At 41.5% G+C, this 17,108-nt stretch overlaps 1 protein-coding gene across 4 annotated transcripts in view; it reads right to left on the bottom strand.

The window, feature by feature from the left end:
- LOC124039944 (nebulin-related anchoring protein) overlaps window positions 1–17,108 on the bottom strand; it is a 107,449-nt gene that overhangs the window by 78,279 nt on the left and 12,062 nt on the right. For 3 of the 4 annotated variants that reach the window (XM_046356525.1, XM_046356526.1, XM_046356527.1), the window contains exons 4-12: window positions 16,493–16,600; window positions 15,715–15,822; window positions 15,430–15,525; window positions 15,224–15,331; window positions 14,886–14,993; window positions 12,051–12,158; window positions 10,853–10,969; window positions 8,790–8,894; window positions 3,829–3,936 (exon numbers count right to left, since the gene is read on the bottom strand). In XM_046356525.1, coding sequence (XP_046212481.1) covers window positions 3,829–3,936; window positions 8,790–8,894; window positions 10,853–10,969; window positions 12,051–12,158; window positions 14,886–14,993; window positions 15,224–15,331; window positions 15,430–15,525; window positions 15,715–15,822; window positions 16,493–16,600 — 966 coding nt within the window. The remainder of the gene's footprint in view (window positions 1–3,828; window positions 3,937–8,789; window positions 8,895–10,852; window positions 10,970–12,050; window positions 12,159–14,885; window positions 14,994–15,223; window positions 15,332–15,429; window positions 15,526–15,714; window positions 15,823–16,492; window positions 16,601–17,108) is intronic. The other variant, XM_046356528.1, reaches the window with a different exon arrangement.

The following is a 17,108-nucleotide window of genomic DNA, read 5'->3' as shown; positions in this document are numbered from 1 at the left end:
TTCTAAGGTCTTCGAAAGCGAAGTCAACAAACAGATTTCCGACCATTTCGATCCTCACCATACCTTCTCTGCTATGCAATCTGGTTTCAGAGCTGGTCATGGGTGTACCTCAGCCACGCTCAAGGTCCTAAACGATATCTTAACCGCCATCGATAAGAAACATTACTGTGCAGCCGTATTCATTGATCTGGCCAAGGCTTTCGACTGTCAATCACCACATCCTCATCGGCAGACTCGACAGCCTTGGTTTCTCAAATGATTGCCTCGCTTGGTTCACCAACTACTTCTCTGATAGAGTTCAGTGTGTCAAATCGGAGGGTCTGCTGTCCGGACCTCTGGCAGTCTCTATGGGGGTGCCACAGGGTTCAATTCTTGGACCGACTCTCTTCTCTGTATACATCAATGAGGTCGCTCTTGCTGCTGGCGAGTCTCTGATCCACCTCTACGCAGACGACACCATTCTGTATACTTCTGGCCCTTCTTTGGACACTGTGTTAACAACCCTCCAGGCAAGCTTCAATGCCATACAACTCTCCTTCCGTGGCCTCCAATTGCTCTTAAATAAAAGTAAAACTAAATGCATGCTCTTCAACCGATCGCTACCTGCACCTGACCGCCTGTCCAACATCCCTACTCTGGACGGCTCTGACTTAGAATACGTGGACAACTACAAATACTTAGGTGTCTGGTTAGACTGTAAACTCTCCTTCCAGACCCATATCAAACATCTCCAATCCAAAGTTAAATCTAGAATTGGCTTCCTATTTCGCAACAAAGCATCCTTCACTCATGCTGCCAAACATACCCTTGTAAAACTGACCATCCTACCAATCCTCGACTTTGGCGATGTCATTTACAAAATAGCCTCCAATACCGTACTCAATAAATTGGATGCATGTAAAAATATAGTTTGTAAACAAGAAATTTGTGGAGTGGTTGAAAAACGAGTTTTAATGACTCCAACCTAAGTGTATGTAAACTTCTGACTTCCATGCAACTGTTGGAATCATTCAATAGTTGTTAACATGATTTTTTATGACTTCCCCATCTCCGTACCGCACATATACACTCATCTGTAAGGTCCCTCAATCGAATAGTGAATTTCAAGCACAGATTCAAGCACAAAGACCAGGATGGTTATTCAATGCTTCGCAAAGAAGGGCACCGATTGATAGATATGTGAGATAAAAATACACTGAATATGCCTTTGAGCATGGTGAAGTTATTAATTCGGCTTGTATGGTGTATCAATCACTACAAAAATACAGGCTTTCCTTCCTAACTCAGTTGCCAGAGAGGAAGCAAACTGCTCAGGCATTTCACCACGATGCCAGTACTGATTTTAAAACAGCAATGGAGTTTAATTGCTGTGATTGGAGAAAACTGGAGGAAGACTGTACAGAATAAAAAATATCCCAAAACATGCACCCTGTTTGCAACAAGGCACTTAAGTATTACTGTAAAAAATATGTCAAAGAAATGGACTTTTTTGTTCTGAATACAAAGCGTTCTGTGCAGGGCAAATCCAACACAACACATCACTGGGTACCACTCTTAATATTTTCAAGCATGGTGCCTGGCTGCATCAAGTTATGGGTATGCTTGGGAAGGACTTGGGATTTGGGGGGGGGGGGTTAAAAATAAAACGGAATACAGCTTATAAACACAGACCAAATCCTAGAGGAAAACCTGGTTGTCTGCTTTCCAACAGACACAATAAGAAAAATTCACCTTTCAACAGGACAATAACCTAAAACACAAAGCCAATTCTACACTAGAGTTGCTTACCAAGACAACACTGAATGTTCCTGAGTGGCATAGTTACAGTTTTCATTTAAGTGGCTTGAACATCTATGGCAAGACCTGAAAATGTCAGTCTAGCAATGGTCAACAATCAACTTTACAGAGCTTGAAGAATTTTTAAAATAATAATCGGCAAATATTGTTCAATCCAGGTGTGCAAAGCTCTTAGAGGCTTACCGAAAAAGACACCAAATGTGCTTCGACAAAGGATTTACTCAGGGTGTGAATAGTTATGTAAATTAGATATTTCTGTATTACATTTTCAATACATTTGGAAGAATGTTTTCACTTTGTCAATATGTGGTATTGTGTGTAGATGGGTGAGAAAAAAATTAATTTAATCTATTTTGAATTTAGGCTGTAACACAACAATGTGGAATAAGTCAAGGGGTATGAATACTTTCTGAAGGCACTGGATAAAAATATTTTTAAAAGACTGTTTTAATACATGGTAGACTGTTTAAATAGATACCACATGCTACAGTTATTGATACAAAGAATATATTATTAAGTAACTTAATGACTAAGGTAAACATTTTTTCTAGAGTGATGAATCATGCTTCACCATCTGACAGTCTGACGGACAAATCTGGGTTTGGCGGATGCCAGGAGAACGCTACCTGCCAGAATGCATAGTGCCAACTGTAAAGTTTGGTGGAGGATGAATACATGTCTGGGGCTAATTTTCATGGTTCGTGCTAGGCCCCTTAGTTCAAGTGAAGGGTAATCTTAACACTACACCATACAATGACATTCTAGATGATTTTGTACTTCCAACTTTGGGGGAGGCCCTTTCCTTTTTCAGCATGACAATTCCCCCAGCAACAAAGCGAGGTCCGTACAGAAATGGTTTGTTGAGATTGGTGTGGAAGAACTTGACCGGCATACACAGAGCCCTGACCTTTACTGGCCAACACAGAACCCTGACCTTTACAGTTGGCATCATTCCCTCAAGCCTAAACATCAACTAAATCTTCTAATAAGTAATGTGGAAATTGAACAAGTTGAGGTCAACCACTCTCGTGGTCAAAACCCAGTAGCTAAGATGGGGAGAAGTCTATCCATAATAAAGCACTGCTCTGCATTCTTAACAGCACTATCAACAAGGCAGGTCCTACAGGCTCTAGTTTTGTCACACCTGGACTACTGTTCAGTCGTGTGGACAGGTGCCACAAAGAGGGACTTAGGAAAATTGCAATAGGCTCAGAACAGGGCAGCACGGCTGTCCCTTGGATGTACACAGAGATCAAACATTAATAATATACATGTCAATCTCTACTGGCTCAAAGTAGAGGAGAGATTAACTTCATCACTACTTGTATTTATGAGAGGTATTGACATGTTGAAAGAACCGAGCTCTGTTTAAAATACTAGCACACAGCTCAGACACCCATGCATACCCCACAAAACATGCCACCAGAGGTCTCTTCACAGTCCCCAACTCCAGAACAGACTACGGGAGGAACACAGTACTACATAGAGCTATGAGTACATGGAACTCTATTCCACATCAGGTAACTGATGCAAGCAGTCGAATCAGATTTTAAAAACAGATAAAAATACACCTTATGGAACAGTGGGGACTGTATGTAAAGCAACACAAACATAGGCACAGAAACATGCATACACACACGATAACATACATATAAATACACAAGTACACATCGATTTTGTGTTGTAGATATGTGCTTGTGGAGTAGGGGCCTGAGGGCACACACTTAGTGTGTTGTGAATTCTGAAATGAATGTATTGTAATGTTTTTAAAATTGTACATCTACCTTAACTTTTCCAGTGCCCGAGCTCACTAATGCTCTTGTGGCTAAATGGAAGTAAGTCTCTGCAAGTAATGTTCCAACATCCAGTGGAAAGCCTTCCCAGAAGCGTGTAGGCTGTTATAGTAGGAAAGGGGGGACCAACTTCATATTAATGCCCATTGTTTTACAATGAGATGTTCGAAGAGCAGGTGTCCACATACTTTTGCTCATGTAGTGTATTAGTTCAGAGTAAAAACAAAGAAAGTCTTACATTGCTTGCCAGCTTTCTGACGTTCATAGCGTGTACAGCATTCTTGTCCATCTCAGAGCCTTCATAGTGCCCTTTCATGTGGTTGGTATACTTCTCCTTGTACTTGTTCTGTAGGAAAATATAAAATGTCACTCTTTGACACCACTGAGTATAGGGCGACATCCATAAACGTCTTTTTTTTCTGTCCGGACCAGTGTTTTTTTTATTTATTTTTGGTCCGGACCGGCATTGATTTCAACGTCCACAGAAGTCCATACCGGACCGGCCTATATTTGGCCCAAACAAATCAAATCAAATTTTGTTAGTCACATGCGCTGAATACAACAGGTATAGACCTTACAGTTAAATGCTTACTTACAATCACCTAACCAACAATGCAGTTAATATATACAGTATATTAAATATATATATATATGGAAAAGAATACGAAATAAAAGTACAAAATCATTAATGAGCAGCAATAAAATTCAGAAAAGTACATTCAAACACCAGTAAGTTGAGGAAATATGTACATGTGGGCACAGTTATTGAAGTAACTATGCATAGATGATAACAACAGAGAGTAGCAGCGGTGTAAAAGAGGGGGGGATGCAAATAGTCTGGATAGCCATTTGATTAGGTGTCCAGGAGTCTTATGGCTTGGAGGTAAAAGCTGTTTAGAAGCCTCTTAGAACTAGACTTGGCGCTATGGTATCACTTGTCATGCGGTAGCAGAGAGAACGATCTATGACTAGGATGGCTGGAGTATTTGACCATTTTTAGGACCTTCCTCTGACACTGTCTGGTGTAGATGTCCTGGATGGCACTGAGCTTGGCCCCAGTGATGTACTTGGCCCCATTCGCTCTACCCTCTGTAGTGCCTTGCGGTCGGAGGCCGAGCAGTTGCCATACCAGGCAGTGATGCAACCAGTCAGGATGCCCTCGATGTTGCAGCTGTAGAATCTTTTGAGGATCTGAGGACCCATGCCAAATCATTTTACTTTCCTGAGGGGGAATAGACTTTGCCATGCCCTCTTCACGACTATATTGGTGTGCTTGGACCATGTTAGTTTGTTGGTGATGTGGACACCAAGGAACTTGAAGCTCTCAACCTGCTCCACTGCAGCCCCGTCGATGAGAATGGGGGCGTGCTCGGTCCTCTTTTTCCGTAGTCCACAATCATCTCCTTTGTCTTGATCACGTTGAGGGAGAGGTTGTTGTCCTGGCACCACACGGCCAGGTCTCTGGCTGTCTCGTCGTTGTTGGTGATCAGGCCTACTACTGTTGTGTCATCGGCAAAATAAATGATGGTGTGGGAGTCGTGCCTGGCCATGCAGTCATGAGTGAACAGGGAGTACAGGAGGGGGCTGAGCACGCACCCCTGAGAGGCCCCCGTGTTGAGGATCAGCGTGGCGGATGTGTTGTTACCTTCCAGAGAGAGCTTATTGATGAGCTTTGAGGGCACTATGGTGTTGAACGCTGAGCTGTAGTCAATGAATAGCATTCTCACATAGGTGTTCCTTTTGTCCAGGTGGGAAAGGGAAGTGTGGAGTGCAATAGAGATTGCATCTGTGGATCTGTTGGGGCGGTATGCAAATTGGAGTGGGTCTACGGTTTCTGGGATAATGGTGTTGATGTGAGCCATGACCAGCCTTTCAAAGCACTTCATGGCTACAGACATGAGTGCTACGGGTCAGTAGTCATTTAGGCAGGTTACCTTAGTGTTCTTGGGCACAGGGACTATGGTGGTCTGCTTGAAACATGTTGGTATTGCAGACTCAGTCGGGGATGGTTCGTCAGAGGGCAAACTATAGTTTTGGCAAGTCGGTTAGGACATCTACATCTTAAGTGTATATTTTTTCCCCCTGCCACTGTTTTGAGACAGGTGCAAAACAAATGTCACACACATTATTTACTACAGTACATGAAAAAACAAGATTGAATCAAGAATAGTTTGATGGGTAGCCTATCACTTATTAATGATATATTATCACTTGTGAATGATGCCCAGTTTAAGGCAAGAAACAGGCATGATTTTTTCCCTAGTTTTTCAAATCATAGTCACACACCTTATGTAGCCTAGCCCATAATATCAAAACACTAAAGTGGACAAACAACTTCTTAAAATTATGCACAATAATCCGCTTTACATGTGAAGAAATAGCCTAATAGTTCATCAGCATTTTAAGCTAAATGTTCTGATCTATTGCGTCAGGCTCATTGCTTAAAACTGTTTTTTTTTTGCTGCTAGTGGTTGTATTGATTTGGGATCTATCGCATCCCACAACTGTCCCAGACTACATTTGGAATATTCAGTGCCTTTGGAAAATATTCAGACACCTTGATTAAATAAAAAAGTTCCTCATCAATCTACACACAATACCCATAATGACAAAGCGAAAACCTTTCTGAAAATGTATAAACATTTAAAAACCTAAATAATTTACATAAGTTTTCAGACTTATGGGCTATGAGACTCTAAATTGAGCTCAGATGCATCCTGTTTCCATGGATCATCCTTGAGATGTTTCTACAACTTAATTGGAGTCCACCTGTGGTAAATTCAATTGATTGGACATGATTGGGAAAGGCACACACCTGTCTATAAAAAGGTCCCACGGTTGACAGTGCATGTCAGAGCAAAAACCAAGCCATAAGGTCGAAGGAATTGTCCGTTGAGCTCCGAGACATGATTGTGTCGAGGCACAGATCTGGGGAAGGGTACCAAAACATTTCTGGAGCAGGGAATGTCCCCAAGAACACCGTGGAATCCATCATTCTTAAATGGAAGAAGTTTGGAACCACCAAGACTCTTCTTAGAGCTGGCTGCCAGGCCAAACTGAGCAATCGGGGGAGAAGGGCCTTGGTCATGGAGGTGACCAAGAACCCAATGGTCACTCTGACAGAGCTCCTGGGGTAAAGGCTCACCTTCCAACAAGACAACGGCCCTAACCACACAGCCAAGACCATGCAGGAGTGGCTTCAAGACAAGTCTCTGAATATGCTTGAGTGACCCAGCCAGAGCCCGGACTTGAACCCGATCGAACATCTCTGGAGAGACCTGAAAGTAGCTGTTCAGCGACGCTCCCCGTCCAACCTGACAGAACTTGAGAGGATCTGCAGAGAAGAATGGGAGAACCTTCCCAAGTACAGGTGTGCCAAGCTTGTAGCGTCATACCCAAGAAGACTTGAGGCTGTAATCACTGCCAAAGTTGCTTCAGCAAAGTACTGAGCAAAGGGTCTGAATACTTGATGTAAAATGTGATATTTCTGTTTTTAATTTTTCATACATTTGCAAAAATGTCTAAACCTTTTTCCTTTGTCATTATGGGGTATTGTAGCCTTAGAATGTATTAAAAATCAAAACATATAGCCCAACATTTTTATCACAACTAAAGTTACATAACTCTAAAATAAGCATATAGGAGTGCCTGTTTCTTTGTTAACCGCTCAACACAGAATAGCCACATGTGCGCTCCCTCAAAGAAAATATCCTTTCTATTTTATTCAGCTATGTTAAATTGTATTCCATTTGGCACAGCCAGTTCAGGGCCTAACATAAGGACAACTCAGTGTATGCTATTCTGTTTTTCTGAAATAGACTATATTTTCTTCATATCATGTTTCTTTAGACCTGTCTAAAATATATAATGGATTTATTGTGATGTGTAGGCTATATTACATGCATTTATTATACTTTTTAAAATGTAGAAGTTCCAAAGGTCTGCATCAGTGGCTTTTAGGCTGTGCGTGGAACTAGGAGATGCTAAATGTGTTTATGTTAATAACCGGTCAATTACCGTGAGACCGGCAGGTATTTGCTTGACAATCACCAGCTGACAAATTGTTGTGACCTCAACAGCCCAACCCTCATACCATCATGGCCACCTAATCATTCCCAGCTTCCAAAAGGCTCATTCATCCCCCCTTCTCTCCCCTGTTCCCCAGGTCGTTGCTGTAAATGAGAATGTGTTCTCAGTCAACTTACCTTGTAAAATAAGGATCAAATAAAAATATTTGTGATGTATGAGTTCCGTGCCTTTCCGGCAGAACCACCATGTCATGTTTTGTCATATATTGTCTTGTCCTTGTGCTTTCCCTTCTGTTCGTTTCCCCCTGTTGCTCTTATTAGGTTCGTTCCCTTTTTCTATCCCTCTCTCTCCCCCTCCCTCTCTCTCTTCTCTCTATCGTTCCGTTCCTGCTCCCAGCTGTTCCTCATTCTCCTAACTCACTCATTTAGTCTTTTCACACCTGTCCCCTATTTTGTCCTCTGATTAGAGTCCCTATTTCTCCCCTTGTTTTCCACTTCTGTCCTTGTCGGATCCTTGTATGATGTTCGCTGTGCTGTGTCCTTGTCTCGCCCTGTCGTGTCTTGTCTCCTTCAGATGCTGCGTGTGAGCAGGTGTCTTAGTCTGCTACGGTCGGTGCCTTCCCGAAGCAACCTGCAGTCAATGGTCGAGTCTCCAGTCTGTCCTCGTTACTACGAGTGGATTTAAGTTTTTTCCTGTTTTGTTTTCGTCTTGAGTTTTCCAGGATTATTACTTTTGCCATTTACTGGAATAAAGACTCTGTTTTCGCTAAGTCGCGTTTGGGTCCTCATTCACCTGCATAACACACCATCCACAATGACACGTTGTGCTCCCAAAGCTAGCGTGCCTACCACTATCAAAACCATGGTCTAGGTTTGTGCAAGGACGACACTACTTCAGGTCTCAGGGAGGATGACATCACCCACGATGGTTACTAGTGCTAACTAGCTCACATCTGCTATTTAGAGTATTTGGTTTCCATTTACGAACCATTCTAGCATCTATTACATACTCATTCCCCATACTCCATACTCGCCAATCTATTTTTGCGTTCAAATCTTAAACTATGACACTTTGGCAATGCTTAGCTAGTGCTTAAACTAATGTAGTAGCAACACCATATGAAAAGCATCTTTGCACGTGCATCTGCCGTGTTGCTCATGCATTCCTCACATCACTGCTGAACTTGGCAGCCTTGGATGCATTCTTGTACTGGGGCGTCTCACAGTAGTTGATGCTGTGGCCTTTAGTGTTCTCAAGGTCCTTCTTGTACTCAACCTGCCAGGGAGAAAACAGAGCACACATTACAATAGGTGTTCCATCACAGTCAAGCAGACAATTAGGCAAACTTGAATCCCAAATGTGTCTCAGAGCTCGATCCTGACGCCCTAAGCTTAACCTCTAAGGAATGTGTATGGATGATGTCACTGTATAAATCTGCCCCCTGCAGAGACTTTCCTGACCATTGACCTCCACAGAAGAATTTGTTGAGATGATTTAAAGAGGAGAAATGGTTCAGAATAGATGGTCCAACTAACGTGTTGCATTTATCAACGTGCTCAAAGACAAATTTAATTACCTTTCCCTACATGTATATACCCACAACCAGAGGTGTGCACTACATGTATATACCCACAACCAGAGGTGTGCACTACATTTATATACCCACAACCAGAGGTGTGCATTACATTTATATACCCACAACCAGAGGTGTGCACTACATGTATATACCCACATCCAGAGGTGTGCACAACATTTATATACCCACAACCAGAGGTGTGCACTACATGTATATACCCACATCCAGAGGTGTGCACTACATTTATATACCCACAACCAGAGGTGTGCACTACATGTAGATACCCACATCCAGAGGTGTGCATTACATTTATATACTCACAACCAGAGGTGTGCATTACATTTATATACCCACAACCAGAGGTGTGCACTACATGTGTATACCCACATCCAGAGGTGTGCACTACATTTATATACCCACAACCAGAGGTGTGCACTACATTTATATACCCACAACCAGAGGTGTGCACTACATTTATATACCCACACCCAGAGGTGTGCACTACATTTATATACCCACAACCAGAGGTGTGCACTACATTTATATACCCACAACCAGAGGTGTGCACTACATTTATATACCCACAACCAGAGGTGTGGACTAGTCACATGACTTGGACTCGAGTCAGACTCAAGTCACAAATATGATGACTTGCAACTCGACTTTGACTTTAACACCAATGACTCGTGACTTAACTTGGACTTGAGCCTTTTGACTCGACATGACTTGATACCCTCCCCAAGCCCAGATATAAAAAATTATGCTATTAAAAAAAGTGTGCAGCTCATCAGCTCTTCATTTAACGGATTACAGTTTGAATCGGACAGCAGCCAATCAAATTGTGCCAGCTGAGAAAAAGTTGCGCGTGGCGGTGCAGTGGAATGTCGGTGGGTGAATTCAGACGGAGCCCTTGGAAAGATGATACCCAAAATTATTATTTTCAGATATAAACACTACGCTGTACTCAACAAAAACCGATTGCAACTTGCAAAAGATGCGGGAAGAAAATGACAGACGGAGGCGCAACAACTTCCAACTTTGTTCGACATTTGAAGCTTCACAAAGAACGGTAAGTCGTGGCTAATATAGCCGACAGCTATATATAACTTTGCTAGCGTAGCGTGTAGGCTAACGTAACATTAAGTCAACAAGCCTCCACACAGTCAGTCAGTGCGGAAGCGTGATCATTGCACCCAAGATTGAGCTACAACTGGCTGATGTTACTGCTGTTCCTAAAACCACTGACATGCGTTCGCCTACTGTAACCACACACACAGAGAGAGTGTGTGTGTGTGAGAGAGAAGGTTGGGCGATTGTGTACAAGCCTACATCGCCCGATTGCGCCCCATAGCGGGGGACTTTCTCATGGAAATATAATGTTTATTTGGAAAGTAAGAAATATATATATTTTAAAGCATTCATGATTTGCGTAAACGTAATACACTAACTATTACTCTTGTTAAAATATGAGATGATATTACATTTGGTGAAGAGCACATGATGACTTGTTTAGGACTCGAATCTCAAAGTTTGGGACTTGAGTGGTTAGACTTGAAACTTACTTGTAAAAAAAAATGACTTGGTCCCTCCTCTGCTCACAACCTTTCCATCTTTTTTTGCCCCCATTTTTTGTTCTCATTTCTCAGGTCTATCTCACCTCGCTGACGATCTTGTTGATTTTGCGGGCGCTCTTCAGGGCCAGGTTGTCCTCACTGGTCAGGTTGTGGAAGTGGGATGAGCCCTTCATCTTACTCAGGTCCTTCTTGTATTTCAGCTGGGGGGTTAAAAATGGAAAGAGAAGCAGAGAAAGATTAAAAAAGAGCTGAAGAATCCTCGGTCACACATTCCCATCTGTCAGATTACATAACTTGTCTATGAGCGCATCTTCATACATGCTGTACACAATCGGCAACAAACACACAGGCACGCACAACTGCGAAACACACACATGCGCGCATGCTCTCTCAATCACACACACACACACAGTCTAATTTGGTCTGTGGAGAGTTTGGAACATGACAGCACAGGATTCTTGGTGAGAGTCACGGGGAACGCTACTTATCCCTGTGACCATGACCTGAAATTCCACCCGGCAACACCAGACAAGGTGACGGATGAATGTGATCAAATCAAATTGTATTTGTCACATGCGCCGAATACAACAGGTGTAGACCTTGCAGTGAAATGCCTACTTATTGTGAGTTTTGAGAATCCCTGGACCTATTCGGAAAATGTGTTTGAAATGCATCTTTCCTTTCTCCCTTCATTGAAGTAATCACAGAACCACCGAAGTACATAGTTTTCACAAATACAGTCATGGCATATAAGTGATTACTTTCAAGAATAGAAGGAGGGATCCCTTTAAACTATCCTCTCTCTTTACTAGATTCCTCAATATATTGTCCAATCCATAGTGACTATACAGCTCCAAAATGAGACAGATATCAGACTGTCTGTCAATTGTGTTTCCTTATTGAAAATGAATTCACCCACATACCCTAACATATGATCCTCCGCTTTAGGGGTGTCTACTGCACAAAGTTGTATACAACGTTGTATACACAATACAACTTTTCACCCCAATAAATTCACTCACAATACAACATTGTGCAGCCGATACCCCTAAAGCAGAGGAGTTTAACCTAATAAATCCACCCACAATTCCACTTTGTGCAACAGACACCCCTAAAGCAAAGGAGTTTAACCTCAATAAATCCACCCACAATACCACTTTGTGCAACAGACACCCCTAAAGCAGAGGAGATTAACCTAATTAATCCACCCACAATACCACTTTGTGCAACAGACACCCCTAAAGGGGAGGAGCATACTTGTTCAGCAGGGACACTACTCACATCACTGGCGTGGGCCTGGGCTTTCTTGGCAAGCTGGTAGGCAGGAGTGATCATGGCTGGGAAACTGCCCTTCCCTCTCTGCTGCTCGTACTCTTCAGTGTAGGCAATCTGCAAGGAGGAACACACATCAGCACACAGTTGGTACTATAGATGGAATGGGAACAGGGAGAGTACGGCAGACTTTTGTTCTGGGCTAACAAACACATTTGATTCATAAGACCTTGATTAGTTGAACTGAGTGTTGTTGTGTTGGGATGGAAATGTCTGCACACCCTATTGTTATCATATAATATGTACAGTGCTACAACAATTCAGCAAATGATATAAGGGTATAAATACACGCACACACTACCGTCAAACTCACCTAGTATTCTAAACTCATGTCACTGTCTGACATATCGACACCAATGCGTAAACCTAATCCCGAAGCATTATGTGCATAGCGATCTTTTTGGCAGGCAAGAGAAAATGTTCTGTCTAGCTAGGTACCAGCATCATCCAGGTATGGCTCTGTTTCACCCACTTCAGAGCCGATGGGTTGCACCTACTTTTGCATACATACAATCATATCAAATAGTGACAACTACAATCCGAAGAATATTGATTAAATAAAAAAAGACGATCGGATATAGGGAAAGCTTGGTTGGAAAGTGAAAACAACTGGAAGTTTAAAGAATTAGGCATCTCTAAGGCATTAAAGAATCTCAAACAGTACAACAACCATGTCTGTGAAGATATAAGATATCAGCTACTCATTATAAGGACAATTTGTGTTGGAAAAAACTACTTTTCCACTTAAGTTTGGAGCCAGACCAATTTATACCACTCTGGAAGAGTGTTGTGGGTTGTTGTCTTTCTGAGAGGCATTGTAAAGTTAAACAACTATCTTTCCTCTTTGGAAATAAGATACTTTAGTAGTTTTATTTATCAATGAAACCACTACCAGTAGAATTGAACTTGCGGCCCTATAATCAATTACGCATTTCAAATTTAATTGAACGTTTCACAGGTCTCCCTCTTCACTTTCTCAGAAAGAAAAAAAATACATCCGAAAAATGTTGAAGTTGTATTGAAAAATTGCATTATTATAGAAAAAATAATGTACTTAAGCTTCCAGTTAACAGATACATAACTTCCTCTCAGATATTGGCTGAACATCCTCGCCAAGAGGCTAAAATCTCTTGGTTAGGTCCCTAGGTGTTGAACTAAGGAGGCTATAGTATTTTTAACAAGAGGGTCTACTTAAAAATATATATACAATTTGCTCGCTCGCCTCACTTTAAAAAAAAAGAAAGAAATCTGTTAATAATAATTGTATGGCCTTATCGATCCCCTGCTGGGAAAAAAAATGTAAGGGGAAGTAGCAATGGCAATACAAAATCAAATTCCACTCAGCATGCTGATCTGCGAGGATTGGATGTACAATGGTTTTTCCTTTAAAAGTTTTTAGTTTAGTGTAGACTGTGGTACTATCCTGACTATATTTTTGTAAGTTAATGGAGGTGTGAATGTTTCAGTCCGAGAGTCTCTCTTCTCTGGCACTAGAGCCCTGCATCAGGCAACAGCAAAATAAAAATAGCTGGCGGGTGGTTCTGGAGTTGAGAGAGAACTTAGGTAAATACAATGGTGCAATTACACTTGACATGTCGACTGATGGTTTTCTAAAAATAGGCACGGTGGGCTTTTGGTTTGTCTCCCTCTAAAAACAGAAAGAAATCATTCTAAATAACAAACTGCCTTTTTTTTACCAAAGTGTGAAAGAGTGATAGCCCCTCTATGTAAAGTGAGTTTCTGAAACGCGGAGTCCTTATTTGCTGATGTGAAGAAAAAACAGAATGAAAGAGTCCAGCAAGGATTTCTCAGCATAAAGTTGAGTGACTCACTCATTCGTGGCTTTGGATCAAAATCAAGAAATGTTTTTATTGTTTGACCAAGTTAATCTGCTCATGTTGTGTGTGACCAATTATTTGTGACATTGTGGTTACAATGACGAATGTAAATGAAATAAATCCTATTCATGATGAATAATCAGATGTGTGTTGCAAGCTTTACATTTTTCCCTATTTTTTGTAGGAATTTATTTAATATTTTTAGACAATACAAAACATACATATACAAACGACAACTACATCACACCTGTCCAGATCCACCTGCTCACACGCCCATCTCCATCTCCAACGCCCGCATCACTTTCTGCCACATTGCCTCAAACTGCACCATTTTGTTTTTCTCTGTCGCCCACACGCACATTAAATATTTTGATAATGAAGCATTAAAGGCTGACATTGTAATACTTCTGACAGCCATATTTCGAACTCCACCCATAACTTTTGGACTTCATAACATTCCCAGAAGGCATGAATTATTATAACCTAATGAAAAATGAACCTGGTAATCTATTTTAATTTACTGCAGGCCTAACATCTATGGGTTTAACCCTCTGAATTAATGATTATATTGAAGATAGAAGCCTCCTATTAATTAGTTCCGAGAGCCAATCGGTTACCCAACAAATAATATCAATTTATTTAGCCTAATTGTTTTTATGAGTACAGACAGTATATTATTCCGCTTATCCTCCATGTACTAATTAATACGTCTGCATCTCTATTCAACATTTGGCTAAAAAGAAACCACGCCATGAATTAAGAACAGATATATATTTTTCTCTCTAAGGTTTTACATTTCTAACTCAATATCACAGACCAGATTTGCCCTAACAAAAAATGCATCAACCCCTACAACTATATCAATTTACAAAAGGATAGTCTAATAGCTCGGCTAGGTGTGAAAAATCCCCCCAACTTGCAATGTATTCTATGTTGTTGTTTTTACCTGGCTGAAGTTCCCAGCATTTTCTCTGGCAGAAGAGAATTCTGCTGCCCCTGCATCTGAGGTGGCCTTTCCCTTCATCTCCTGCTCATACATCTGACGGTACTTCACCTAAGATATGATCACAGTGTCAACAATAGTGTACTGTATGCGTATGACTTTGCATTTGTATGTGTGAGCATCAGTTTGTGTGAGCATCTTTCTCTGTGTGTGTGTGTGTGTGTGTGTGTGTGTGTGTGTGTGTGTGTGTGTGTGTGTGTGTGTGTGTGTGTGTGTGTGTGTGTGTGTGTGTGTGTGTGTGTGTGTGTGTGTGTGTGTGTGTGTGTGTGTCCTCTACTCACACCACTGGCCATCTCTGTGGCTTTCTTAGAAACTTGGTAGCCAGGAGTGAGATGGGCGGGGAAACTGCCTTTACCCAACTGCTGTTCATACTCTTCAGTGTAGACATACTGGGAGGGAAAATACTATGTCATGGACACACGAAAAGTGACATAATTGCATTTGGAGGAAAGCATAAATCAGATTAAGTAGGGTTTGTAATAAATACATTGATCTGTCCTTGGCTTTTGGCCAGAAGCATTTCAGGGGTTTTGGCTATGGAGGAATATTTTGACACTTTCTCCTCTCCTTTATTGTACTCCACCTGAATAACAGAGAAACAGAAATGTTAACATATTATTTGCCCCCCCTCATAACACACTATAACACTGTAATAATAAAATGTATAATAATTACAGCTAATGTCATGAGCTGAAATCAACTGGTTATTTTATGGTAACACTACCGGCCTCCCGAAGTACTGTTCTGCCCCTATAGAGGGAGCTGCACTTACACTGCTGGGCAAGGTATTTGGTTTCTTGGAAATTTGGTATCCTGGTGTGATCATGGTGGATAAGCTGCCTTTTCCTTCACTCTGCTCATATTCCTCAGTGTATTTGACCTGTCATCAAGGAGAAAGTATGCCCCCAAACTTTATGACACAAACACGGTTAGGCCACTACTGAATAACAAGTACAGGAACGTTTCCTATGCCATAACTACGTGTTTTCTGTGTAATTTTGAACCATTTGAAATTGGCAAATTTGTCAGGGTGGGTGGTGTATGTGTGTATAACTATGATAAAGTTATGTGTAGGTTTGTCTGGGGGTTGTTTTCATGTTGGTTGGTTGTTCTGTGCTTACATCACTGGCCAGGGAGCCTCCAGTCTTAACATGTAGAATATGGTAGGTGTCAGCCACAGAGGTAAATTGTGTCCATTTTTCTTCATGTCCCCTTTTGTACTCCACTTACGATCGAATACATATTGTACTCATCTATATTTAGCACCTACCTGTACATCTGTAGCTGCATTGTATTGCAAAATCTGTTTGTTTAATAGGAAGGCAAATGCAGTTGTACTCCATTTTTAGTAATCACGTGGGCCATTTTAGACAATTTAATGTACATCAAAAGTATTTTGTTCTGTTATGTGTTTTATCATATGTGTTTTTGTGTTATGTTTCCCTATGTTCCTTTTTGAAATTCAATTCAAAATGAATCACTTTTTTTATATCTACTCTTCAGACTTGGTCCAACCTTGTGTTTGTTATACAAATAAGGAAGATACTCACATCACTGATGGTCTTTTGGGCCTGGGTCACGCTCACAATCTCCTGGTTGGTGATGGTGCCTGAGTACGAGTAGGTCTGCTGCTCCTCAAACTTAGCCTGATAGTCCTGCTGTTGAATCACAATGCACACAGAATCAACTAAGGACTCTCATTATATAGGGGGTGGTTCCAGAAAGCAGGATCAATGAGTTAGTTAGCTAACTGTTCAGGTAGTGGTTCCAAAAGCAGTTTGTTTTGGTTGTGTTTTGTTTTGCCCAATAGGAACCGAATGGTGAATACTGTCTTGGGAGTAAATTTTATCGTAAGTAAGAATATAATATGTTTCTGAACACTTGTACATTCATGTAGATGCTATGTGTCACACCCTGATCTGTTTCCCCTGTCTTTGTGCTTGTCTCCACCCCCCTCCAGGTGCCGGCCATATTCCGCATTATCCCCTGTGTATTTCTACCTGTGTTCTCTGTTTGTCTGTTGCCAGTTCGTTTGGTTCGTGAAACCTACCAGCATTTGTTCCCCTGCTCATGCCTGTTTCTTCCTGTTTTCTAATCCTTCCCGGTTTTGACCATTCTGCCTGCTCTGACCCTGAGCCTGCCTGCTGTTTGGTATCTTACCTCACC

Source organism: Oncorhynchus gorbuscha, linkage group LG07 (genome assembly GCF_021184085.1).
Source record: "Oncorhynchus gorbuscha isolate QuinsamMale2020 ecotype Even-year linkage group LG07, OgorEven_v1.0, whole genome shotgun sequence".
Lineage (NCBI taxonomy): Eukaryota > Metazoa > Chordata > Actinopteri > Salmoniformes > Salmonidae > Oncorhynchus > Oncorhynchus gorbuscha.
This window is presented reverse-complemented; position numbering and strand designations above follow the sequence as displayed.